Here is a 27943-nt window from a genome sequence, read left to right as displayed (position 1 = left end):
ATTAATAGATGATCAGGTAGGTGGACCCGACAATTGGATCCCTGCCGATCAGCTGATTCCAAGGGCTGCTGTCATTGTGGTCAGGGCAGAAAGTGCTGACCACAGTGCAGCAGTCCGGCTAGGTATAGTAGGCGCACCTACCAAGAATTCAGTTGGAGCAGCATGGGCGATACCAACCCGGGCCGCTCTGCTATGGTCAGCGCTTTCTGCGCTGACCACAGTGACACGGCCCATCATCGCTGATCCGAATGGCAGTTGCCCCTACCCAATCATTTATTGATGACCTGTCTGTTATCAATAGAAAAAAAAATTTAAGTCCCGGAATACCCCTTTAAATCATAATAATAAATGCAATATTAGAAAAAGTAAGCGTACCTCCAGGGTGACAAGTTAAATCATGATAGTAATTGGGTCAAAACAGCCATTCTTTGGGATGACAGTCAGCTTTGTGTTGAGTGACCTGGGTTTACTTACATAACATAGAACTGAGATTTGTCACCAGACATTTTCAGCACGTGAGTCTATGAACACATGGCTCCAATGAGATTTCTCAGGACCCACAACAAGGAATTGTCACTGCTCATCAGAACAGAGAGGTTTAACAGTCCTTTGTCAAGGAATTAGTCTACAAGTGAAGGAAATCCAGCCAGCAGTTGGGCTGTATTCACACTGCCATTGTAAGACCTGGGAGTGCTGCAGGTTACTAACTTTGGATACACCTGCAGTCCTGGGTACAAACAGTTCATGGGAGAGATGCTTGTATTGTCCCCTAATGTATTAATGTATAACCTCCTCCTCACTATACTTTCTTCTTGGACTGGCGTGGTTTCTTCCTCATTGCACTTTCTTCTTTAATAATGCAGAGGTCTTGAAGTATATGCAAAGCCACTCATGGGACCATGGATCTCCAGTCCCCGTGTGATAGCCAAAAAAGAAGTAGTGGCAGCATCCGGTGGTGAATTTAAATAAAAGCCAATTTTTATTTCTCCATATTATAAAACGTACAGGCAACGTTTCGACTAAAGGTAGTCTTTCTCAAGCCGGCTTGAGAAAGACTACCTTTAGTCGAAACGTTGCCTGTACGTTTTATAATATGGAGCATATTATATGGAGTCGGATGCTGCCACTTCTTCTTTTTTGTACCCAGGACTGCGACGGGAACAAGAGGGCATCCTCTACGGCTAGAGGAATGAAGGTTTCATCACAGAAGGGGGGTTCTTTACTGTAAGAGCAGTAATACTGTGGAACTCTTTGCCTGAGGATGTGGTGATGGCAAAATCAATGGAGAAGTTTAAGAGGGACTAGATGTCTTTTTAGACCACTACAACATTACAGGATCTAGACATTAAATAACCAGAAGGGCTGTTGATCTGGGGATCTTCCAACTGCCGGTCTGGGAGTCAGGGAGGAACTTTTCGAATGTTGATCCAGGGATTATTCTGACTGCCACTATGAAGTCAGGAAGGAATTTTTGCCCCCCAAAACGGGGTAAATTAGCTTCTGCCTCATTGGGTTTTTTTTGCCTTCCCCTGGATTAACAAGGGGGGATGCAAACAAGCTGAACTGGATGGACATTTGTCTTTCTTCAGTCTAACATACTATGTTACCATGTATGTTACTATCGAAAATGAAAGTATAATAAAGAGGAAATCACCACTGTGGAAGAAGAAAGTCTATTTTGGAGAAGACCATCACTTTAAAAAAGAGAGTATAATGAGAAGAGGACCACCAAGAAGAAAGTGTAGTGTAGTGAGGAGGAGACTAAGAAGAAAGTCTAGTGTGGAGGAGACAACCACTGTCCAAGACAAAAGTGTAATGAAGATTTAGCCACTACTGTTCAAGAAGATAGGACAGTAAGGAAGAGACCATCACTGTCCTAGATGGAAGTATAATGGGGAGGAGACCATTACTTTCCAAGAAGAAACTATAGGGAGAAGCAGGTAGGCAGTATCCAAAAAGAAAGTTTAATGAGGAGGAAATCACTATTGTCCAAGAAGGAGGACTCAGTGCTGTCAGCTCACCATCAGTGATGGAGCCACGAACTATTAAAATTTCAATGGGAAGATTAGTGTCTGCCTTTAACCTGAATCACAACACTTGTCTCTTCTAGCAAGACCAAGACCCTAAACATGTCAGCCATATACACAACAAATGGTTGAACTGCAAGAAATTTGTGTCTTGGAATCTCCCGGTCAAAGTCCAGACTTGTATGGTGCAGGACCAGAAGTGGAGTGTTGATACAAGTGATCCCCAACACCCATTATAGGGAAGAGGTAGGACAGAATGTAGTGCAGGCCTGGTTGAAATCCGCCGAATCACCAAAGTCATGGAACAAACTTAAGAGATTCATAAAATGAAGAACTCAAAAGACCAGTAGTACCATCCCCTGGAGTGCCCCTCGGGGGCTGTAAAGTAGGTGGTCACATATTCCCCTCCCAAGAGGAAGAGTTATGTTTCTTCACAGGGCAGGACTGGTTACGATTTATTGGGGCTATTTAGTGGAATTAGGCCCCACAGCTAATTTTTTAATTTGCTGCCCTAATCTAAATCTGATGAATTGAATTGAAAAATCCCATCCTCAGTAATATCCTGTGTATTCTACAAGTTTAGATGAATTAAACCCAAAATGACTAATTTTTTTTTTTTTTTTTAACCTCCAGACGTTGCCTGCACTCCTACCATCAAGTACAGGAAGAAAGAAAGGTCAAGGGGATGAGATCTATCCGACATTCTCACAGTCAGCTCCATCCCTTCCAAACGGTACATATAGTATTTGAAACCTGCTGTATCTGAGCAACTGGTGTAATATGAACCTAGTTTCTACGTCACATTGTTTTCCAGTTTCCAGAATGCAACCTGCAGTGTAAAGAATGGAGGTCCAGGCTCAGATCCATATGTACACATATAGATACACCTTCTCTTCATCTGTACCAGATGTACTACACATACGACAAGTTTAATCAGCACCAGAAGTCATATACAATATAGGAGTTATAAAATCTCCTGAAAGCAACTAGAATAAAAACCTCCATTCTTTACACTGCTGGCTGCATCTGGAGAATATTGCAAAACAGAAACAAGGTTCATACTGCATATATTCACCCTCTGAGTTTCATAGGCCAGAAATGGGTGCAGAATCCATAGATTGTGTGACGTGCTAAATTCTGTATAGGGATATACTAAAGACCCTCCGTATAACTCTATGTGTGTCTCTACAGGGCAGACGGAGACCCCTCCTGCACCGGACGTGGACACCAGGTTCTACGATGAGCTGCTGCGTGACGTTCCGGAGGAGCTGCTCTCGGTTTCTGTCATACTGCACTGCATGCTGGAGCAGGTACCTCACTAGGAGGACTCATTATGTGTCTTGTGCAGAAATCCTCCAGCGTTCAGGGATCAGGAATTCTTGCAGCTTTGTGTTTGTAAACACTATTATAAAATTTCATTTCCCACAACCCTCTGCTGCATAATGCAATATTTTATGGGGGCACAGCTTAGCAGAGGAGGGGGTGTCTAATAGATTCCAATGCAATAGTGCAATGCAGCTTAGGATGTAACTAGAGTATAAGTATGCTGTAACTTCATAAAGTGAGTAAGTATGGGGCATATGCTACAGAATTCTTGCTTTGTGTCTCTTTGGATAAACTGATCCATTACCCCCGGCCAGACACCAGCTTTGATGGGTGCCATAACTCTACCTGACAAGTTTCAGTTACAGGTACACCTTGAATAAAACTATTTGTGCCATACAACTTGCAATGACACCTGGGCATAAGAGGACAGCATTTCATGCCCAGTCACCCATCTCCAGGTGTCTTAATTGAATTCTTTAAATTAAGGATAAATGCATTACTTGCAGTAGATGTATAAATACAGCGCATTGCTACATTTGGCTTCAGTATCAGTACAATTTAACGATTGGCACCCACATTTCTAAGCAGATCCCGATACAGCTCTATTCAGCAGACCTTAGAACAAATCCTGTGTGAAAGTTGTGTCTGTCGGGCCGCACCATCTCCCCCACACCTTGTGTAATTTCTTAGGACATTTCCTATTTTTATAGACTATATTTTCATACGACCGGGTGGAATTAACAATATTTTGCCACTTTGAGATCGTTGGTGGACGTCTGTCCATTCAGCGTAAAACATTATCGCTTTGCATGCCAGAAACAGCACCTTTATAATAAATATCCAGACGTGAAATTGCCAGTGCTCCTCATCCAAAATACCCGACAAACATATGGCCGGATCAAGTGGAATTGGCATGTCCATTAGCTGGCTTAAAAATTCTGTGACCTCCCCCCCAGTACGAGTAGATGGATGGGCAGCTCCACATTAAATGGTTAAAATTTGCACCAGGTGCCCAACAACGGTGGCATTGGTTGGTAGATACCCTGTTCATTTTATAAAGCCTGGTTGGCGTTGGATAAGGCCTCTTTCACACAGCCATAGGCGTTTTTACGTGCACCCGCCGGCACCGTAAAAACGCGTGAACAGGCGCACAAACTGAATGTTTATGCGCCCGTTCAGTTGGCCAGGGCCGGCACATATACACCGAGGCCTCAATGCCATTGGGCAGGGAGACACATCTGCTAAGCTGTCTGCCCCTTCCCTCCCCCTCGCCGGCTCACCTCCTCTCTTCTACCTTCCGGCTGTTTGCAATGGGAGGGGGCGGGTGTTGGCGGAGCTAATCTCCCATCTCCTCCCCGCCCCTTGTCCACAACCAGTAATGGGAGAGGCGGGTGGAGCTAAGCTCCGCCCCATCTCACCCCTCCCATTGCAAACAGCCGGAGGGGAGGAGAGAAGGGGTAGGGAATTTAGCAGTCACGCTGCTAAACTCCCTTTCACCTACTTTCTCTGGCTGCTATCATTGGCTCCCATAGGAGTCTGTGCAGCGGCCGACGTATTCCATGCAGAAATATAGTTCCAGGACTATCTTTCCTGCCCGGCGTAAAAGCGCTTGGCGCTATATTGGCCAGACAGCCATCAGATGGTAGTGTATATCGGTAGCATATTTAAGAAATCTTAGAGTGTAGTAAATGGGTATATAACACTGATATCAAACCCTTGGGTACGCAGTATGCCTTTCAGTGGGTATAGAGAGAAAGGTTGCCTGGGTTCTGGGAATTGTGTCATAAGAGCATGCCGGAGTTTCAAGTATCTATGATTACAACAACTTTTAGCGGCGGGATCTTGGTTTGGGGCAAGTGGTGCAACTGAAATAACCCCAGCCCCAGACTGTAACACTGGCCGCAGACTGTTAGCTTGCAGACCAGGCTGTCATGTCTACTACAGAAGTGGGTGCATTGTGACTACTGCTGGTTATTATACCTCTGACAGGTTGTTGCAACTGAGAAAGGCCTATTACCTCCCAGTGAGATGATGCTGGACCTCCGAACAGATGGACTGGACCCCGCCATTGCGGAGCATCTGGTATCCGTTGTGGATTCAATGTCCCTCTCTGAGAAGGAGAAGAAGGTAAGTGCTTGTTGGTCAGAACTGATAGGACATTCCTGTGTACCACACAGTGCCAGAGTAATCCATGATGTGCCCAAATAAAAGTGCTATGGATGGAGTGCTGAATAACAACAGCCCCACAAAGCGTTTCGTTAACAGTGCTGTATAGTATATGAGTAAATGATTCTATCTTATGGCTAAAAGATAAAATACAGCTCACCAAAAATCTTCATCCACAGTGTTATGCCAAACAGCCAACCTCCAATAAGGGGAGTATGCGGAGAGCAATGCCAAGACGGTTTCTCAGGAATGCCATAAAGAAAAAAAATTATGAATATCACTCCATTAGAATATATCCATAGTAATGTAAAAACGCTCACATGTGTGAACAAGGACCTGCGTGTTTCGGCCAAAAACTCAGCCTGAATCATAGCATATAGCCTGTATAAGAAGCAAGACATTTAATCCTTTCCAATCTACTGTCTGACGTCTAAAGACATTCTGATTAAAGGCTGTACAGCTCCGATGTCGGAAGACGTCCGGCAGGGTATTCTTACTGTAGATTACTGGCCACTCTGATGTCAGGGGCCTCTCCAGCATGTCACATACCGCAGTACTGGCTCCAGCCAGCAGATTGCGCCATTGTATAATGGCAGAAAGAGAAAGCCCACTAGGAAACCCTGAATCCAAAATTGAATTGCAAAGGGTTAAAGGTAACAGGATATGACATAACAAAAGTATGACCACTCCTAGTAACGAGAAATAACGAGGAAATGAAACACATAAAAAAATAATTAAAAAAAACAATACAAAAACATTAGTATATCAACTTAAGATCAGATCCGAGGGTGAAAACTGGTTTATAACCCCATCATCCAATCTCTCTTGAAAGCAATTTCTTAAACCAATCTCCACCTCTTGCAGGCAACACCCTTTCAATGCCAGGGACTTTAAATGAGGATATATTCCCTTGGTAGATTTCCAAAAACATCTCTAGATGCTGGAGACGGGGAACGTCTCAATATACCCGAGGAGGGATTAGAGACGGATATAGGCTCAGCAATACATAATAATTTCTGTGATGTAAAAAAACAAAAAAACACAGGTCCCAAGAAGGAGTTGTAGTAATCAAATGAAACTTCTTCTGTGTGATTGTAACATTGATATAAGTGATTACAGTATCAGAGCAAAAGGATCGTTTATTGCAGTAAAACTGTCCCCTTGAAGGGAGGCTCTAGTACCCTGTTGTACCGCCTCTAGCTTGGATACAAGATGTGATACGGGGGGCATGGAGGCTCTAGTACCCTGTTGTACCACCTCTAGCTTGGATACAAGATGTGATACGGGTGAGCATGGAGGTCTGTCGGGGGGTCCTGAGCCCGGTCACCTTGTGTGTCCTCACACATCCACTGGTCCCAACACCTTCTAAGGCCTCATGTCCACAGCATAAATGGATTAATAAAGTCCGTGAGGTTCTCCCACGCGTGTGATCCGTGCCCATAGGGAATCATTGGGCACCCACAGGAAATTAAATACCTGTGGATGTTATTTTCCTCCGGCGTGTGGATCGCACATGCAGGAAAACAACCACAGCATCCTCCATTTTTTTGTGCGGTTTTCCCCCACAGACGGCTCCCACGGCTTCCTTTTAAGCCAATGGAAGCCGTCCGGATCCTCAGCACAGACGCAGCCAGTATAATGTATTTTTTGGCCTAATGGCTGGGTGGAATCAACTGCAGGATTCTGCATGGGGAAACCGTGCAGGCTCATGGACATGAGGCCCAACAGTCTGGACAGAACGGCCCGGTGGAGACAATTCATCGATACAACCATCCAGCGTCTCACATCCCAATAATGCGCCCCTCTCAGACTCTGGTAACGGGTGAAATCTCTTCTTTGCGTCATAGAGACGTCTAGTGGTCAACAAGATCCACACAAGAGGAAGAAGAGGTCACCACACACAAGGAGCCTCCGAGAGCCTGTTATAGGTGTTACATTTTATAAATGAACTAATATATAAAGTCTGGGATGTTGGAGAGGAAGAAAAGTTTATGGTTTATCTTAATAAGGAGCCCAGACCACATCCTGATTGGGACGTCTGAAACAACCTTTAGTCAGGAGCCAATTATGAGATGTCAAAGTAGTATTGTTGTATAAACTAGGAGCCATCATGATGTCTGCTATACATGTTTTCTTGGCCACAGATACCTGGCTGGAGGATCTGGGCGAGGGGATCATCCTGTATAAGAACAGCTAGATTTTTTTAGTATGCAGCATGTTCTATCTTTCTGTGTGATCTCGCATTGCAGCCCCATTGTTTTTAATGCTGCTGTCGCCGGCCCCATTGAAAGCAATGGGAGAACTCCTCTAACCTCTGCCGCAGCTGGCGGGGAGCGCGATATGGGGACGGGATTCACGGGCCGATATCGCCCTCGCCCATGTGACGTTAGCTTTACTGAGAGATTTGTAACCACATGAGGAGGCTGCAACTCTGTGCATATAATAAGAAGTCCTTTGATAAAAGGTCTGCAATAAGGAAGACGTCAAGAAAAGAGAGACAGAAGGATGCTGAAAAGTAAGAGAGACCAAAACTATTATTGAGATAGGAAACAAAATCAGAGACCAAACTGGAGAACCCGCCAGATAAGGAGGAGGTTGTCTAGATATCTCCATACCAATGGATCTTATAGGAAGCATGTAGACAAGACTCCTCCCATAGAGACATACAGAGATTAGCGAGGGACGGGGAGAATGATGAGCCCACGGGGCAACCACAGAACTGAAGGAAAGTGTTTTGTCAAACAAAAATAGTGAGAAAGTAAAGAAGATGTAAGATATCTACTCGTTTACATCATGAATAGTTGCTATAAGCATCCAGATGATATCTGAGGGCATTAATGGCTCCACTGTGTGGAATACCTGTATAAAGAGAGGAAACATCTCTGGTAATCCGAGAATAGTGGGCAGACCATTGTATGTAAAACCTGTAAGTGGCCCTTGGCATGTTTAATGTAGCCGGGAATTGTGGTACCAGTGGTTGTAGTAGATTATCAAGCCACATACTGAGGCATTCAAACAATGAGCCATTACTAGCTATAAGGAAATGAGGAGGAAAGACGTTAGTATTTTAGGCGATGCATGGACTATAGGGCAGACTGGTGAGTCTACCAACAAATAGTCAGATAGTTTTTGGTCTATTATCCCAGAGGACAAACAAATAACTGGAGTAGTAGTTTCTATAGAAGGAATATTGGAAAAAGCTTCTTCACCGTTAATAGTTGTATAAATGTATTGACATCTTTGATTGTCTGATACAGGTTCATATTACAGGTGGGGGCAAAACTGGGACCCTTTGAAAGAATAGATAGCGGCAGAATTCAAAATTGTCGCTGATAAATTGACAACTGGTGAACATTGTTCACATGGGGTGTTTGTGGTTGTGTTTCCGCATGTAGTCGTTTTTTCTGCTGTCGTCATCTTCTAATGGATTTTTGGCAGCATGTTCGGAGTTTGCAGAGGAAGAATGAGGATTCTGGTGAGCTGTATGTGAATGAGCTTTATGTCTTGTCTACATGCTTCCTATAAGATCCGTTGGTATGGAGATATTTAGATGACCTCCTCCTTAGCTGGCGGGTTCTCAAGTTTGGTTTCTAATTTTGTTTCCTATCTCAATAATAATAGTTTTGGTCTCGTTTACTTTCCAGCATCCTTCTGTCTCTCTTTTCTTGACGTCTTCCTTATTGGAGACCCTTTATCAAAGTCCTTCTCTGGCGACTCCTTATTACACGCACAGAGTATGTGGTTGTAAGATCTCATGTGGTTACAAATCCCAGTAGGAGAGTTCATTAGAGGCATGTTCATTGGGTGAAGGGTATAATCCAGAGTATTGTGTTATCTCTGACAGGTCACTACACTGAGATCATAAATAGGGCCAAAAACCAGATCCGACTATTTGGCATAATCTAAATGACAGTCCAATTGTTTGACGCAGTTCCAACAACACCAGACGCTCCGATACTGCAGCTATTTTTTTTGTGTTTTTTTTACTACTAGTTTTAGTGTGAATTGTTTTGACATTAAACAATCATACTAAAAAAATCTACCTCTTCTCATGCAGGATGATCCCCCAGCCAGGTATCTGTGGCAAGAGAACCCGTACAACAGGGTTCCTAGCTAATACAATACTACTTTGACATCTTACAATTGTAAAGGTTGTTTCAGACGTCCCAATCAGGATGTGGTCTGGGCGCTTTATATAGGCAAACCAAAACCTTTTCTTCCTCTACGACATCCCAGACTTTATATATTAATTAATTTATAAATGGTAACCCTCCTGTCATTTATGTTGTTGAATGTTCTATCTGCTGTGGGCGACACGACGGATGTTCATCACGCGAATTATTACTACGTGTTGCTGAGCATATATCCGGCTCTAATCACTCCTCGGGTATATTGAGACTTCCCCGTCTGCATCCAGACATTTTTGGGAAATCCACCAGGGATATATCCTCATTTAAAGTCCCTGGCATTGAAAGGGTGTTCCTCCTGCAAGAGGTGGAGATTGGGTTAAAAAATTGCTTTCAAGAGAGATTGGATTATGTGGTTATAAACCAGATTTCCACGAGGTCTCACCCTCGGATCTGATCTTATGATTAAGCTTATGTTTTTGTATTGCTTTTCATGGGTTTCATTTCCTCGTTATTTCTCATTACTAGGGGTGGTCATGCTTTTGTTATATCATATCCTGTTACCATTTAACCCCTTAGTGACGGCCCTATTTCCTTTTTACGTCCTTGCCTGCTGGGCTTAATTCCCAGAGGACGTAAAAACATGCCTCCTCTGGGAATGAAAGCCCTGCGGGCTCGGGACGTGATAGCTCCATGCTGCCGATTACCAGAGGTAGCCAACAGCATGGAGCTGTCATCCAGGGCCGCGGGACCCCACTCCCCGTCACGCGATCGGATACCGGCGATCGCATTAAAGTCAATGAAAAGTTAAAAACAGTTAAGATTTCAGCTCCCCTTACGGATCGCCTTCGAGCAAAATGTGTGATCTGAAAGCCACCGGCTGCTCCTTTCGGTTTTGGCCCCGTTGTACATACAGACATAAGATTAGGGCCACAATGGGTATGTTTCTGAACACAGGACAAACGGGGGTATGCATTTTGAGGTGTAAATCCTCATTTTCATGTGCACTATAGAAAAAAATCCTGTGTTTAAAATTACGCATTTGCAAAAATATGAAATTTTATTTTTTCTACTCTAAATTGCATTAATTCCTGAAAAGAAACTGTGGGGTCAAAATACTCCTGACCCCCCTCAGTGAATACACTAAGGGGTGTATTTATTAAAATGGGGTTATTTGTGGGGTTATGTATAATTTTGACACCTATGAGCCTTTGCAATCTTGCCTTGGTGCCGGAAAATAAAGTGTTCCTCAGGCCTTAGTCACACGGGCGCATCGGCACCCGTACACCGGCGCCGATGCGCCCGTCTGACTGTCAGTGAGAAGACGGACGTACCTGCAGACGGCCGTCTCTCTGAAGCGCTGCTGAAAGAACACATGACCGGCAATGGAGCCGGTCACATGTTCTTTCCTCCAGCGCTGCAGAGAGACGGCCGTCTGCAGGTACGTCCGTTTTCTCACTGACAGTCAGACGGGCGCATCGGCGCCGGTGTACGGGTGCCGATACGCCCGTGTGACTAAGGCCTCAAAATATTGATAATTAATGTTAAATTTGTACGTCATCTAAATGGTTAAAAAAAAAAGTTTTTCAAATGTGCATTCAGAATAAAGTGAACAGATGGAAATATATATCTTACCAAAAATTTGTACAGTATGTTTGCACATATTTGAGATATTATAGTTGAAAATGTAAAACAATGACAATTTTTTTCAAAATGTTCCCAATATTGGCACTTTTAATAAATATACACAAATTATATCGGACTATTTTTACCACCTAAATGAAGTACAACATGTGGCGAAAAAAACAATGTCAGAATCACTTGGATATGCAAAACCTTTATGGAGTTATGATATGTTAAGTGACGCATGTCAGATTTCCAAAATTTGGCTCCGGCACTAAGGTGCAAACAGGCTTCGTCACTAAGGGGTTAAATTTTCTTTCTTCTTGCTCCAGCTATATACTATAATTCAGGCTTAGTTTCGGGTCGTAACGCGTCGGTCCCTGTTCGCACATGTGAGCGTTTTTAACTTTCTATGGATATATTCTAACATTTTTTTATTAGCAGTGCTGGAGCTATATGCATCGTTTTTTCACACTACCTTATGGTGCCAAATCATAACTCTCGGCCAATAATAGTGCCCAAAAATAACATTGCCATGTAGTGCCCAATAATAACAGTGCCATGCCCAACTAATAGTGCTGTGTAGAGCATAACTAAATAATACCCCATTATAGATCCCAAATATAATAGTGGCATACAGTGACCAAAAATATCTCTACTAGAGATGAGCGAGCATACTCGTTAAGGACAAATACCTGAGCAAGTATCGTCCTTTTCGAGTATCTGCCTACTCGTCCGCAAAGATACGGGTGTCGGCGGGGGTGACCATTGGGTGGTTGCGGGAGTGAGCAGGGGGGAGCGGGGGGGGGGGAGTGAGAGGGAGATCTCCCCCCTTTTCCCCCCCGCCGGCACCCGAATCTTTGCGGACTAGCAGGCAGATAATCAAAAAGGACGATACTCGCTGTCCTTAATGAGTATGCTCGCTCATCTCTAATCTCTACCTTTTATGCAGTGTATTGCTATGTAGCAGCACCTTACAGGGCCATGTAATATCAATGTCTGATAAGAACACTGTCATACAGCGACCCCACCGCAAATTAGGAGTTCACTTTAGCCATAATCTCTGCTCCTTAGAACCTGCATAACCTCCTTCTGGTGAGTGACAAGGAGGAGAGCAGCGTGGACCCCCGGGGACCGTGCCTACTCCGCTACCATGACAAGATCCGGGAGAGGAGTTGCCAGCTGCAGGTACAAGGCATTGAGAAAGTATGTGGGACTGTATGTCAATACTGACTGGGGTACAGGACTATAAACTATAGTGACTGGGGTACAGGACTATAAACTATAGTGACTGGGGTACAGGACTATAAACTATAGTGACTGGGGTACAGGACTGTAAACTATAGTGACTGGGGTACAGGACTGTAAACTATAGTGACTGGGGTACAGGACTGTAATCTACAGTGACTGGGGTACAGGACTATAAACTATAGTGACTGGGGTACAGGACTATAAACTATAGTGACTGGGGTACAGGACTATTAACTATAGTGACTGGGGTACAGGACTATAAACTATAGTGACTGGGGTACAGGACTATAAACTATAGTGACTGGGGTACAGGACTATAAACTATAGTGACTGGGGTACAGGACTATAAACTATAGTGACTGGGGTACAGGACTATTAACTATAGTGACTGGGGTACAGGACTATTAACTATAGTGACTGGGGTACAGGACTATTAACTATAGTGACTGGGGTACAGGACTATTAACTATAGTGACTGGGGTACAGGACTATAAACTATAGTGACTGGGGTACAGGACTATAAACTATAGTGACTGGGGTACAGGACTATTAACTATAGTGACTGGGGTACAGGACTATTAACTATAGTGACTGGGGTACAGGACTATAAACTATAGTGACTGGGGTACAGGACTATTAACTATAGTGACTGGGGTACAGGACTATTAACTATAGTGACTGGGGTACAGGACTATAAACTATAGTGACTGGGGTACAGGACTATAAACTATAGTGACTGGGGTACAGGACTATTAACTATAGTGACTGGGGTACAGGACTATTAACTATAGTGACTGGGGTACAGGACTATAAACTATAGTGACTGGGGTACAGGACTATAAACTATAGTGACTGGGGTACAGGACTATTAACTATAGTGACTGGGGTATAGGACTATAAACTATAGTGACTGGGGTATAGGACTATAAACTATAGTGACTGGGGTACAGGACTATTAACTATAGTGACTGGGGTATAGGACTATTAACTATAGTGACTGGGGTACAGGACTATTAACTATAGTGACTGGGGTACAGGACTATTAACTATAGTGACTGGGGTACAGGACTATTAACTACAGTGACTGGGGTATAGGACTGTAATCTATAGTGACCATGGTACAGCACTGTAATCTATAGTATAGTGACCAGTATACAGCAGTATACATCTAGCAAAATCAGGTTACAGAACGGTACATCTATAGTGATAAGGATGCAGAACTGTACATGTGCAGTGTTCATGGTACAGGACTGTACATGGGTTGTATAACTATAGTGATCGGGGTACAGGACTGTACATCTACGGTGATTGGGGTGCAGTACAGTATATAGTGATCGGGGTGCAGTACTGTACATCTATAGTGATCGTGGTGCAGGACTGTATATCAGTAGTGATTGGGGTGCAGGGTTGTATAACTATAGTGATCGGAGTGCAGGGTTGTACATCTACAGTGATTGGGGTGCAGTACTGTATATCTATAGTGATCGTGGTGCAGTACTGTATATCTATAGTGATTGGGGTGCAGTACTGTATATAGTGATCTGGGTGCAGGACTGTACATCTATAGTGAGTGGGGTGCAGGGTTGTATATCTATACTGATCGGGGTGCAGGGTTGTACATCTGTAGTGAGTGGGGTGCAGTACTGGACATCTGTAGTGATCGGGGTGCAGGGTTGTACATCTGTAGTGAGTGGGGTGCAGTACTGGACATCTGTAGTGATCGGGGTGCAGGGTTGTACATCTGTAGTGATTAGGGTACGGTACTGTATATTTATAGTGATCAGGGTACAATACTGTATATCTATAGTGATCGGGGTGCAGGGTTGTACATTTGTAGTGATCGGAGTACAGGACTGTACATCTACAGTGATCGGGGTGCAGTACTGTAGATCTATAGTAATTGGGGTGCAGGATTGTACATCTGTAGTAATCGGGGTGCAGGGTTGTACATCTATAGTAATCGGGGTGCAGGGTTGTACATCTATAGTAATCGGGGTGCAGGATTATACATCTATAGTAATTGGGGTGCAGGATTGTACATCTATAGTAATCGGGGTGCAGGGTTGTACATCTATAGTAATCGGGGTGCAGGATTATACATCTATAGTAATTGGGGTGCAGGATTGTACATCTATAGTAATCGGGGTGCAGGGTTGTACATCTATAGTGATTGGAGTACAAGTACTGTACATCTGTTGTATTTTCTGTCAGGGCCCTGAAACAGTCAATCAGTTTGAAGTAGAAGAAATGATGCTATTGAAGCTCCCAGTAGCGCAGCACCTCAGTTTTCATGAGCTGAACCCCGAGATCAACTCCCGGCGTCTGGCCCAGATACATGAGCTCATGCACTACTGCAACACAGGTAAATATGAGGTACAGCAGCAGTACCGGTATAACAGGTGAATATCAAGTACTGGTTTAATATGGGTAAATATTGTATACTGATATAACACGGGTAAATACCGTTAAGGTAAATCACAGATCTTGTTGCTTCTTCTGTCTGTGCAGATTTCCGCTCATGGGAAGAAATCACCCGGGCGTTTAAGCTTCTCACATTTGAGAGCCTGACTCTTAGCGGGTTTGACGAGTTTGGAGAGTTGGTGGGTGCGGGCACGATGCTGGAAAGAGATGGGCACATCCCCTGGGATGATCCAGCTGCGTTCGCACGAGAAATGATACAGCTTTCTAGTGTGAGGAAGATGTATGAGAAGATTGCGGCGGACACTTCTGGTACGCTCCAACATCGGTATTGTCACTATCGTCCCTCTGATGTAAATCTGATATGCAACTGGCCTTCTTATTTCTCACCTGTAGGGGGAGCCGGAGTGCACAGCCTGGAAGAGGAGGAGAGAGAGGTGAGGCTGCTAGGACCTATACATTATACCATATAGTACTGTGGGAAAGCTGGGTGAGCCACGTCAGTCACATTGGTGGTCAGCGGAATGGCGAATCTAGCTTTCTTGCACGTTCATCATGCAACGACGCGTCCCGCATTCTCCAGACGAGTTTTCTATACAGGGTCTGAGAAAGCTGAGTGACGGCCTGGGAACAATGTAATTTAAGGGGGAAGTCATCTTTTATGAGCAGCACTCGTCTGAGAAAGTCTGAGAGATCTCTGAGAATTTGTGTTAAACACCTGTCAGCCATATTGTCCCCCCCCCCCCCATCCCTATAAATAACGCTGTCTGGAAGGCAACGCGCCGCGGCTGCACACAATTACCGGCAGGACGCAGAATCGCATAACCTAACAATACAAATATTTTGATTATGGCGAGCCTAAAGGAAATCAAAAAGAAAAGGCCGTTTGGCAGCCGCCATGTGCAGCGAGAGCTTCTCCCAGCTGGTTGCAATCTAGTCCTGGCCGGGGAGGGAGCGATCGCTGTCCACACTGATCTAGTGATGGATGGAGCCAACAGCTGGAATCCCACCAAAACCGCCTCTTCCTCTTCTTAATAGGCAACGAGAAAACAACAAAGAGATGAAAAGAGACAAGAACGCAACATTGTAACAGTGCGATGAGAGCGAGATAAATAGTCCCAAGCGCTTCCCTCATATTCAGGGCAGTATAGCGGGCGGCCGCATCACTGATGAGGTCATATAGCAATAAAGTGGAGGCCTTTTTACACTTTGCACACTGACCTCGACAGTTTTCAAATGTGAAGAGCTAAAGGGGCGTGGCTAAGAGGAGTTGTGAAGTGCGTCATTCTTATACTAGAGCCAATTTACTCCAGCCAGTAAGAACTTGCCTAGTGAGCTGCGCCAACTTTAATAATATATCTTCGCCAAGTGTGTCATTTAGACAGTTTTCATTAACTCATGAATTCATGGAGGAGGGGGTCTCACATTTATAATCTCATACTGTGGAGAACCTGCCACATCCATACTTTACAGGGCTTGTTCATTGAGTTCAGTGAAGCACTATGTAATGCCTCATATCACCCGTGGGGGAGCTGCAGGGCAGTTGAACACATAATGATAATAATAATAATAATCTTTATGTGTATAGCGCCAACATATTCCGCAGGGCTTACATAGACAGGGGATACAGAAAGACAAAAGTACAAACATTATAGAACCACGGTTACATAGTAATCAATTGATGGAAACAATAGGGGTGAGGGTCCTGCTCCAACGAGCTTACATACTACAAGTAATGGGGTGATACAGAAGGTAAAGGTGCTGGAGATGTGCGCGGTATGGTGAGGTGGAGAGTGAGGGGTGATATACACATAGACAATAGTCAGACATTTAGCCGTGTGACGGCAGAAACAGTATGACTGCAGGAGCGGTTTATGATGGCTAGCAGGGATTGCAGTCAGTAGGTCAGGGAGCATGTTATCAGGCGGAGTACAGAGGGGTTTGTTTAGGGTATATGGTATGCCTCCCTGAAGAAGTGCGTTTTTAGAGCACACCTGAAGTTCTGCGAGTCCTGGATTGCTCGGGTAGCCTTTGGTAGTGCGTTCCAGAGGACTAGTGCTGCTCTGGAGAAGTCTTGGAGGCGGGAATGAGAAGTTCGAATTAAAGGGGCGCTCAGTCTGGTTTCGTTAGCAGAGTGCAGAGCCCGGGCTGGGTGATGGATTGAGATGAGGGGGGCGATATAGGGGGGCACTGCACTGTGGAGGGCTTTGTGGATGAAGGTGGCGAGTTTAAATTGAATTCTGTATTTAACGGGCAGCCAGTGCAGTGACTGGCACAGGGCAGAGGCGTCTGAGTAGCGGCTGGACAAGAAGATGAGCCTGGCTGCCACATTCAGGATGGATTGGAGAGGGTAGAGTCTGGTGCAGGGGAGGCCGATCAGCAACGAGTTGCAATAATCGAGCCGGGAGTGGATGAGGGCAACAGTAAGCGTTCTTAGCGTGTCCACAGTGAGAAAAGAGCGTATTCTTGCGATGTTGAGGTGCAGCTGACATGTTCGTGCCAGAGATTGGATGTAGGGGGTAAAAGAGAGATCAGAATCAAATATGACTCCAAGGCAGCGGGCATGTTGTCTAGGAGTTATGGTGGCGCCACACATAGTGTTTGTCACCAGAGGTTAACTTTATTTTTTGGGGGGGACCCGTTCACTATTGTAAACAGCATAGAACCCTTTTATGAAGTAAAGATCAAGTGTTTTATACTATGAATGAATGCCCACACACCCCAATAATTGTGTCGCCGGCAGGGTATTGCGGAGAAGGAGACCCCCAGAGCTGACCTCCGAGACATTCAAAAGTCACAGAGAAGATCCCTGAGCGACTGGTGTTATTCCGAACACTATGATCCAACTGTTCTTATACAGGTAGAGTACCGGACCATGTCCATTATACACCCCTAGTACAGAGTGCCAATACACAGACATTGTCCAGCCCTAGCATGATAGAATAGCAGGAACAGTGGTGTAGCTTGGAGAATCCAGACTCCAATTTCTTAGGGCCCCATAGACCACTCAGCGATTTGCTTCTACGTGTTATCTTAATGGCTAGTCCTGGAGCTCACGGACAAATTAATGCATGTGACGGAGTATATAGGTTCTATGTCCTTGTAGTGTACAGCGGCCAAGGATGTCATTGCTGGTTAATTGATGCCCCAATACAATGAAGCTTGTACCACTGGACCAACGTTCATGAGCTCTTCCCCAACTTTAGATCAGTCAGGATTCCTGTAGGTTGCATATACTGAACTGTAGATGTCTACACGTGATAACTGCTGGTGTCCTTCTTGTATCACTGTAGGTCCTACAGGAATCTCTGGAGTCGTACAGGTGTATGGATTCCTATTATCACACACAGGACAATTCTTTGCTCATTGTACTGCACAATCCTATGGACGCTTTCCACCAAAGCCAGGAGTCTTGGGATATGGCTCTTCATTCCAACGTCAGCTTCAGGTCTGTTGTACTTAGAATTATTTTAATATGATCTTACCATAACAGTGTCCATAATAATATCCACCGAGAAGTGTGCCCATCATACTGTTCTGCATTAAGGTGAGCGAGCACCAAAATGCTCGGGTGCTCGTTACTCGAGACGAACTTTTCGCGATGCTCGAGGGTTCGTTTCGAATAACGAACCCCATTGAAGTCAATGGGCGACCCGAGCATTTTTGTATATCGCCGATGCTCGCTATGGTTTTCGTTTGTGAAAATCTGGGCAATTCAAGAAAGTGATGGGAACGACACAGCAACGGATAGGGCAGGCGAGGGGCTACATGTTGGGCTGCATCTCAAGTTCACAGGTCCCACTATTAAGCCACAATAGCGGCAAGAGTGGGCCCCCCCAACAACTTTTACTTCTGAAAAGCCCTCATTAGCAATGCATACCTTAGCTAAGCACCACACTACCTCCAACAAAGCACAATCACTGCCTGCATGACACTCCGCTGCCACTTCTCCTGGGTTAGATGCTGCCCAACCCCCCCCCCCTCCACGACCCAGTGTCCACAGCGCACACCAAACTGTCCCTGCCCAGCCTTCAGCTGCCCTCATGCCACGCCACCCTCATGTCTATTTATAAGTGCGTCTGCCAGAGGAAAAGCAGGCACACACTGCAGAGGGTTGGCACGGCTAGGCAGCGACCCTCTTTAAAAGGGGTGGGGCGATAGTCCACAATGCTGTACAGAAGCAATGAGAAATCCAATCCTGTGCCACCTCCATCTGGAGCTGCACACGTGGGCATAGCAATGGGGAACCTATGTGCCACACACTATTCATTCTGTCAAGGTGTCTGCATGCCTCAGTCAGACCGCGGTTTTTTATAAATAGTCACAGGCAGGTACAACTCCGCAATGGGAATTCCGTGTGCACCCACAGCATGGGTGGCTCCCTGGAACCCACCGGCTGTACATAAATGTATCCCATTGCAGTGCCCTGAACAGCAGAGCTAACGTCAGATTAAATGCAGGTGGGCTTCAGCCCACACTGCATGCCCCAACCGGAGCAGGGTTTTTAATTCATAGACACAGGCAGGTACAACTCCCTATTGTGAAGTCCCTGTGGACCGACAGCATGGGTGGGTGCCAGGAAGCCACCGGCGGTACATAAATATATCCCATTGCATTGCCCATCACAGCTGATGTAATAAATTCATGTTTAATGCAGGTGGGCTTCGGCCCACACTGCATGCCCCAGTCAGACTGGGGTTCTTTAGAAGTGGACACATGCAGTTACAACTCCCTGTGGACCCACAGCATGGGTGGGTGCCAGGAAGCCACTGGCGGTACATCAATACATCCCATTGCAGTGCCCAGCACAGCTGAGGTAATGTCAGCTGTAATGCAGGTGGGCTAAAAATTTATTTGATTACACTGTAGGCGAGGGCCCCCAAAAATTGGTGTACCAACAGTGCTAATGTACCTCAGAAAAATTGCCCATGCCCAACCAAGAGGGCAGGTGAAACCCATTAATCGCTTTGGTTAATGTGGCTTAATTGGTAACTAGGCCAGGAGGCAGCCCAGTTAAAATAAAAATTGGTTGAGGTGAAAGTTTCAACGCTTTAATGAGCATTGAAGCGTATAAAAAATTGTTTAGAAAAATTATATGACTGAGCCTTGTGGGCCTAAGAAAAATTGCCCGTTCGGCGTGATTATGTGAGGTTTCAGGAGGAGGAGCAGGCGGAGGAGGAGGAATATTATACACAGATAGATGAAGCAAAAAGGTCCCTGTTTTTGATGGGGATAGAGAACGATGCTTCCATCCGCGGGTGCAGCCTACGTATTGTTTAGGTATCGCTGCTGTCCGCTGGTGGAGAAGAGAAGTCTGGGGAAATCCAGCCTTTGTTCATCTTGATGAGTGTTAGCCTGTCGGCACTGTCGGTTGACAGGCAGGTACGCTTATCCGTGATGATTCCCCCAGCCGCACTAAACACCCTCTCTAACAAGACGCTAGCCGCAGGACAAGCAAGCACCTCCAGGGCATACAACGCGAGTTCAGGCCACGTGTCCAGCTTCGACACCCAGCAGTTGTAGGGGGCAGAGGCGTCACGGAGGACGGTCGTGCGATCGGCTACGTACTCCCTCACCATCTTTTACAGTGCTCCCCCCGACTCAGCCGTGACTGGGGAGCGGTGACACAGTCTTGCTGGGGAGCCATAAAGCTGTCAAGGGCCTTAGAGAGTGTTGCCCTGCCTGTGCTGTACATGCTGCCTGATCTCCGCGCCTCCCCTGCTACCTGGCCCTCCGAACTGCGCCTTCGGCCACTAGCGCTGTCGTATGGGAATTTTACCATCAGTTTGTCCGCCAGGGTCCTGTGGTATAGCAACACTCTCGAACCCCTTTCCTCTTTTGGTATGAGAGTGGAAAGGTTCTCCTTATACCGTGGGTCACGCAGTGTGTACACCCAGTAATCCGTAGTGGCCAGAATGCGTGTAACGCGAGGGTCACGAGAAAGGCATCCTAACATGAAGTCAGCCATGTGTGCCAGGGTACCTGTACGCAACACATGGCTGTCCTCACTAGGAAGATCACTTTCAGGATCCTCCTCCTCCTCCTCCTCAGGCCATACACGCTGAAAGGATGACAGGCAAGTAACATGTGTACCCTCACCAGTGGGCCAAGCTGTCTCTTCCCCCTCCTCCTCATCTTCCTCCTCCTCCTCCTCCTCCTCCTCCTCCTCACCGCGCTGAGATATAGACAGGAGGGTGCTCTGACTATCCAGCGACATACTGTCTTCCCCAGGCTCTGTTTCCGAGCGCAAAGCGTCTGCCTTTATGCTTTGCAGGGAACTTCTCAAGAGGCATAGCAGAGGAATGGTCACGCTAATGATTGCAGCATCGCCGCTCACCACCTGGGTAGACTCCTCAAACTTTCCAAGAACTTGGCAGATGTCTGCCAACCAGGCCCACTCTTCTGAAAAGAATTGAGGAGGCTGACTCCCACTGCGCCGCCCATGTTGGAGTTGGTATTCCACTATAGCTCTACGCTGCTCATAGAGCCTGGCCAACATGTGGAGCGTAGAGTTCCACCGTGTGGGCACGTCGCACAGCAGTCGGTGCACTGGCAGATTAAACCGATGTTGCAGGGTGCGCAGGATGGCAGCGTCCGTGTGGGACTTGCGGAAATGTGCGCAGGTCTGACAAGCGTGGGTAGCTTTTCAGAAAGCGCTGAACCACCAAATTAAAGACGTGGGCCAGGCATGGCACGTGCATGAGGCTGCGGAGCTGCAGAGCCGCCACCAGGTTACGGCCGTTGTCACACACGACCATGCCCGGTTGGAGGCTCAGTGGCGCAAGCCAGCGGTCGGTCTGCTCTGTCAGACCCTGCAGCAGTTCGTGGGCCGTGTGCCTCTTATCTCCTAAGCTGAGTAGTTTCAGCACGGCCTGCTGACGCTTGCCCACCGCTGTGCTGCCACGCCGCGCGACACCGACTGCTGGCGACGTGCTGCTGCTGCTGACACATCTTGATTGCGAGACAGAGGTTGCATTGAAGGAGGAGGAGGAGGAGGAGGAGGGTGGTTTAGTGGAGGAAGCATACACCGCCGCAGATACCACCACCGAGCTGGGGCCTGCAATTCTGGGGGTGGGTAGGACGTGAGCGGTCCCAGGCTCTGACTCTGTGCCAGCCTCCACTAAATTCACCCAATGTGCCGTCAGGGAGATATAGTGGCCCTGCCCGCCTGTGCTTGTCCACGTGTCCGTTGTTAAGTGGACCTTGGCAGTAACCGCGTTGGTGAGGGTGCGTACAATGTTGCGGGAGACGTGGTCGTGCAGGGCTGGGACGGCACATCGGGAACAATAGTGGCGACTGGGAACTGAGTAGCGCGGGGCCGCCACCGCCATCATACGTTTGAAGGACTCCGTTTCCACAACCCTATACGGCAGCATCTCCAGGCTGATAAATTTGGCTACGTGCACGTTTAACGCTTGAGCGTGCGGGTGCGTGGCGGCGTACTTGCGCTTGCGCTCCAACAGTTGCGCTAGCGATGGCTGGACGCTGCGCTGACAGACATTGCTGGATGGGGCCGAGGACAGCGGAGGTGAGGGTGTGGGTGCAGACCAGGAGACGGTAGTGCCTGTGTCCTCAGAGCGGGGTTGGATCTCAGTGGCAGGTTGGGGCACAGGGGGAGAGGCAGCGGTGCAAACCGGAGGCGGTGAACGGCCTTCGTCCCACCTTGTGGGGTGCTTGGCCATCATATGTCTGCGCATGCTGGTGGTGGTGAGGCTGGTGGTGGTGGCTCCCCGGCTGATCTTGGCGCGACAAAGGTTGCACACCACTGTTCGTCGGTCGTCTGCACTCTCAGTGAAAAACTGCCAGACCTTTGAGCACCTCGGCCTCTGCAGGGTGGCATGGCGCGAGGGGGCGCTTTGGGAAACAGTTGGTGGATTATTCGGTCTGGCCCTGCCTCTACCCCTGGACACCGCACTGCCTCTTGCAACCTGCCCTGCTGCTGCCCTTGCCTCCCCCTCTGAAGACCTGTCCTCAGTAGGCGTAGCAAACCAGGTGGGGTCAGTCACCTCATTGTCCTGCTGCTCTTCCTCTGAATCCTCTGTGCGCTCCTCCCTCGGACTTACTGCCCTTACTACTACCTCACTGATAGACAACTGTGTCTCCAGTCCCCAGCCTCATCCCCCGGACCCCGGGAACTTTCCAATGGTTGGGCATCAGTCACGATAAACTCCTCTGGTGGGAGAGGAACCACTGCTGCCCAATCTGAGCAGGGGCCCGAGAACAGTTCCTGGGAGTCTGCCCGCTCCTCAGAATGTGTCATTTTCATGGAGTGAGGAGGCTGGGAGGAAGGAGGAGCAGCAGCCAGAGGATTCTGAGTTGCAGCAGTGGACGGCGCAGAACTGTGGGTGGACGATAGATTGCTGGAAGCACTTTCTGCCATCCACGACAGGACCTGCTCACACTGCTCATTTTCTAATAAAGGTCTACCGCGTGGACCCATTAAATGTGCGATGAATGTGGGGACGCCAGAAACGTGCCTCTCTCCTAATCCCGCAGCAGTCGGCTGCGATACACCTGGATCAGGAGCTCGGCCTGTGCCCACACCCGGACTAGGGCCTCCGCGTCCTCGGCCGCGCCCACGTCCTCTAGGCCTACCCCTACCCCTCTGCATGCTGTATTACCAGTAATGCAGAAACACAACGCTGTAATTAAATGTGCCGCTTATTGGCCTGTGGTTGGAGGCTGACTTCACTTACGGAACGCGAGGAAATAATTTGGCGCAAGGATGCTGTAACACTTAGCTGGCTGCGTATGATTTTGTAGAACTACTACACCCAGCACACACAGACCCAGAACACTGAGCACAGTCACAGGCAGGCCAAATAGACTTTTTGCCCAATATTTTTTAGAAAAGGCCCACTGCCTATATTCAATGAATATGTCTTCTGTCCCTGCCTCCACACTTCTGTCCCTGGAGTATGTCACAGAACTGCAGAGTGTTGCACTGTGAACTGCAATACAGCGGTGATTTCACAGCCCAGACAGAGCCAGGAAATAATTTGGCGCAAGCCTGCTGTTAGCTGGCTGCGTATGATTTTGTAGAACTACTACACCCAGCACACACAGACCCAGAACACTGAGCACAGTGACAGGCAGGCCAAATAGATTTTTTGCCCAAATTTTTTTTAGCAAAGGCCCACTGCCTATATTCAATCAATAATATTAATATGTCTTCTGTCCCTGCCTACGCACTTCTGTCCCTGGAGTATTACTGCAGGGCGCAATGCTCTGCACGGCCGATATACCAAAAAAAAAAAAAAATGTGCAACACTGCAAAAAGCAGCCTCCACAGTACTGCACACGGTTAGATGTGGCCCTAAGAAGGACCGTTGGGGTTCTTGAAGCCTAAAATACTCCTAACGCTCTCCCTGCCTAAGCACTTCTGTCCCTGGAATATTACTGCAGGGCGCAATGCTCTGCACGGCCGATATACCAAAAAAAAAAAAATGTGCAACACTGGAAAAAGCAGCCTCCACAGTACTGCACACGGTTAGATGTGGCCCTAAGAAGGACCGTTGGGGTTCTTGAAGCCTGCAATAACTCCTAACACTCTCCCTATAGCAGCTCCAACACGATAGCACTTTCCCTCAGCTATGTCAGAACGCATCTGTGGCGAGCCGCGGGAGGGGCCGATTTATATACTCGGGTGACACCTGATCTCGCCAGCCACTCACTGCAGGGGGGTGGTATAGGGCTTGAACGTCGCAGGGGGAAGTTGTAATGCCTTTCCTGTCTTTCAATTGGCCAGAAAAGCGCGCTAACGTCTCAGAGATGAAAGTGAAAGTAACCCGAACATCGCATGGTACTCGTTACGAGTATCGAGCATCTCGAACACGCTAATACTCGAACGAGTATCAAGCTCGGACGAGTACGTTCGCTCATCTCTATTCTGCATACATTAATCCATAACTGGGCTCATCATACATCTACCCATTACTTTGTTCTTCATACATCTATCTAATACTGTGCTCTTCATACAGCAGTTCATAATTGTGCTCTTCATATATCTACTCATTACTGTGTTCTCCATATATCTATCCATATCTGTGTTCTTCATATATCTACTCATAACTGCATCCTTCATACATCTGTTCATTACATTACTGTGTACTTCATACCACTAGCCATAACTCTGTTCTTCATATATCTGCTAATAAATGTGTCCTTCATTCATCCAACCATACTTGTGTTCTTCATACATCAATGCGCAATTATGTTCTTCATACATCTACCCATTACTATGTTCTTCATACATCTGTCCATGCAGTATGTGTGTTCTTCATAAATATATCCATAATTGTGTTCTTCATAGATCCACTAATAACTGTGGATAACTCTACGCAAAACTGAATTGTTCATACATCTACCCATTACTGTGTTCTTCATACATCAACGTATATTTGTTCTCTTCATGCATCTACCCATTGCTGTGTTCTTCATACATCTGTCCATACCAGTGTTCTGTATACAGCTTCTAATAATTGTGTTCTTCATAGATCCACAAATAACTTGTGTCCAAAACTGTGTTCTTCATACATCTAGCCATAACTGTGTTCTTTGTACATTCACTCATAACTGTGTTTTTTTATACTGTGCTGTCGTCTTCATAGATCGACTCACAACTGTGTTCTTAATACTTCAACACATACTGTAATTATATTCTTCATATATGCACTCATAACTGTGTTCTTCATACATCTACCCATAACCGTGTCCCTATAGATCTGCCTTTATCTATGTCCTCCATACTATTCACCTGTAATTGTGTATTTCATACCATCTACTTCATACATCCACCTGTTACTATGTTCTTCATATAGTTTACTCATTATTATGTCCGTTATATCATGCATCTATAATTGCCCTTCATACCATGCACCTGTAACTACTGTAGGTACTGCATATCAACTTCCGGTAAGTATGTCCTTGTTCCACCTACCTATGATTGTGTCCTTTATGTCTGTCCATAGCTGGCTCTTGTTCTATCTGTAGCTGTCTTTTTTATACCATCTAGTAGTAAATCCAGCCTTCATGGCATTCACCTACTGTTACCCACCATGTCCTATACTAATGGCCTTCCCTGTCTACCACTAACAGGGGCCTTTTCATATTGTCCATCCATAACTGTGTCCTTTATATTATCCACCCATTGCTTTCTTCATACATCCACCTGTGTACTGCCTGCCTCAGTGTGGATCCGTTCCCACCATCCGGCTGTATTCATGGTGTGCTTTCTCAATGTCAACCTCTCAGGAACTACCTGGAGCTGGTGGCAGATTCGATATCTCACTGGGTTCAAGAGGAAGAGTCAAAATATCAAGAGGAAAAAGAACTAGAGGCTCTAAAACAGGCACAGGCGTCGAAGGACAATGACTCTTCTCCTGAAGACCTCTCCCCCAGTAAAAAGAAGACCCGGAAATCTGTCTCCCCCAAAAAGTCAAGAAGTGAGTCTTATTCATTGCGAGTATTAAAACATTGACTAAAAGGAGATCTTTGGGACTTCAAAATTTTATCAGTGGGGTCTGAGCTCCAGGACCCCCAATGATTAGCACAGTGAAAGGGATGTGATGCTCTTTCATTAATATAGTTTCTAAGTTTGGAAAAAGACATTTGTCTGTCCAGTTCAGCCTATTGTTCTGCAGTATTGATCCATAAGAAGGCGAAAATAGTCCCTGAGGTAAAAAACAATTTTCCTCGCTTTAGGGAAGAAATCCTTCCTGAGGCCTCAGTCACACAGGCGTTTTTTCGCGCGATTTGCGGATCGCATGACGGATGTGCATCTGCAAATCGCGTGACCGGGGCCGACGATTCAATAGCTGAGAGCTGCCTCTAATTGGTCCCTGCGCTTAGCCAGTCAGAGGCAGCACTCACTCACCCATTCATGAATTCATGAATGGGTGATTGAGAGCTGCCTCTGATTGGTGAGGGCTGTGACCAATCAGAGGCAGCCCATTCAGCAGGCGGGGATTTTAAATCCCCGGCTGCTGAATACTACACAGAGCAGTTCAGGAGAACTGCCGGCCGGACGCGGCTGAACTCCATCTGCAGGAAAAAGGTGAGTATACTTTTTTTTTTTTTTTACACATTTTAGGATGGTTTTCAAGGAAGGGCTTATATTTTTAAGCCCTTCCCGAAAATTCATCCTGCGCTCGCCGGCAGCCCATTGCTTCCAATGGAGCTGGCTGTATTGCCGGCTCCATTGAATTCAATGGGCGAACATCGCTCTTCTCTGCCACAGCTGTAACAGCTGTGGCAGAGGAGAAGGATTTTGTATATGTTCTCAATGGGGTCGGCGCTGCTGCCGCCGGCCCCATTGAGCGCATATATAGAACCCAACGAATCGCAGAACACAGATAGGCGCGTTCTGCGAATCGTTGTGTCCTATAATTTACCGCACATCCGCATAAAAAGTGGACATGTGACGAATCCCATTGCGAAGCATTAGGTTTATATCTACGCGGATCGAATGCGTATGTGCAAATCGCGGGAAAAAACGCCCGTGTGACCGAGGCCTGACTCCAAATCTAGCAATCAGAATTATCCCTGGATCACCAACCCTTCTGTACTATTATTATGTTTCCTTTTGAACTCTTTTAGTGAGTTTGCCATCACTACATCCTCAGGCAGAGAGTTCCATAGTCTCACTGCTCTTACAGTAGAGAACCCCTTTCTATGTAGATAAGTGTGGCACTGTTCAGCAAAAGGATCCATGTTTTTATAATCCTAAAAAAATCCTTGAATTATTAGCTGTTTGGGCAGTGCTGTGTTCTCTATATACCTCGAGGTTTCCTGTTAGTTGTCACTTAACCCTTTGCAATCCAATTATGGCTTCATGGTTTCCTAGGGAATTTTCTCTTTCTGCCATTTTACAATGGCACCATCTGCTGGCTAGAGCCAGTACTGCGGTATGGGACATGCTGGAGAGGCCCAAACAACAGAGCGGCCAGTAATATACAGTAAGAATACCCTGCCGGATGTCTTCCAACATCGGAGCTGTACAGCCTT

The 27943-nt window shown here is 46.5% G+C and overlaps 1 protein-coding gene across 4 annotated transcripts in view; it reads left to right on the top strand.

Moving 5' to 3' along the window:
- The window catches only part of SPAG17 (sperm associated antigen 17), a 146669-nt gene that overhangs the window by 89553 nt on the left and 29173 nt on the right, over positions 1-27943 (top strand). For 3 of the 4 annotated variants that reach the window (XM_066599230.1, XM_066599228.1, XM_066599227.1), the window contains 10 exons: positions 2661-2760; positions 3219-3337; positions 5343-5480; positions 12344-12475; positions 14732-14882; positions 15029-15250; positions 15335-15375; positions 17682-17798; positions 18232-18386; positions 26192-26382. In XM_066599230.1, coding sequence (XP_066455327.1) covers positions 2661-2760; positions 3219-3337; positions 5343-5480; positions 12344-12475; positions 14732-14882; positions 15029-15250; positions 15335-15375; positions 17682-17798; positions 18232-18386; positions 26192-26382 — 1366 coding nt within the window. The remainder of the gene's footprint in view (positions 1-2660; positions 2761-3218; positions 3338-5342; positions 5481-12343; positions 12476-14731; positions 14883-15028; positions 15251-15334; positions 15376-17681; positions 17799-18231; positions 18387-26191; positions 26383-27943) is intronic. The other variant, XM_066599229.1, reaches the window with a different exon arrangement.

The sequence above is a fragment of the Eleutherodactylus coqui genome, chromosome 4, assembly GCF_035609145.1.
Source record: "Eleutherodactylus coqui strain aEleCoq1 chromosome 4, aEleCoq1.hap1, whole genome shotgun sequence".
NCBI lineage: Eukaryota > Metazoa > Chordata > Amphibia > Anura > Eleutherodactylidae > Eleutherodactylus > Eleutherodactylus coqui.
The sequence above is the reverse complement of the archived record's forward strand: the minus strand, read 5'-3'. Positions and strand labels throughout refer to the sequence as shown.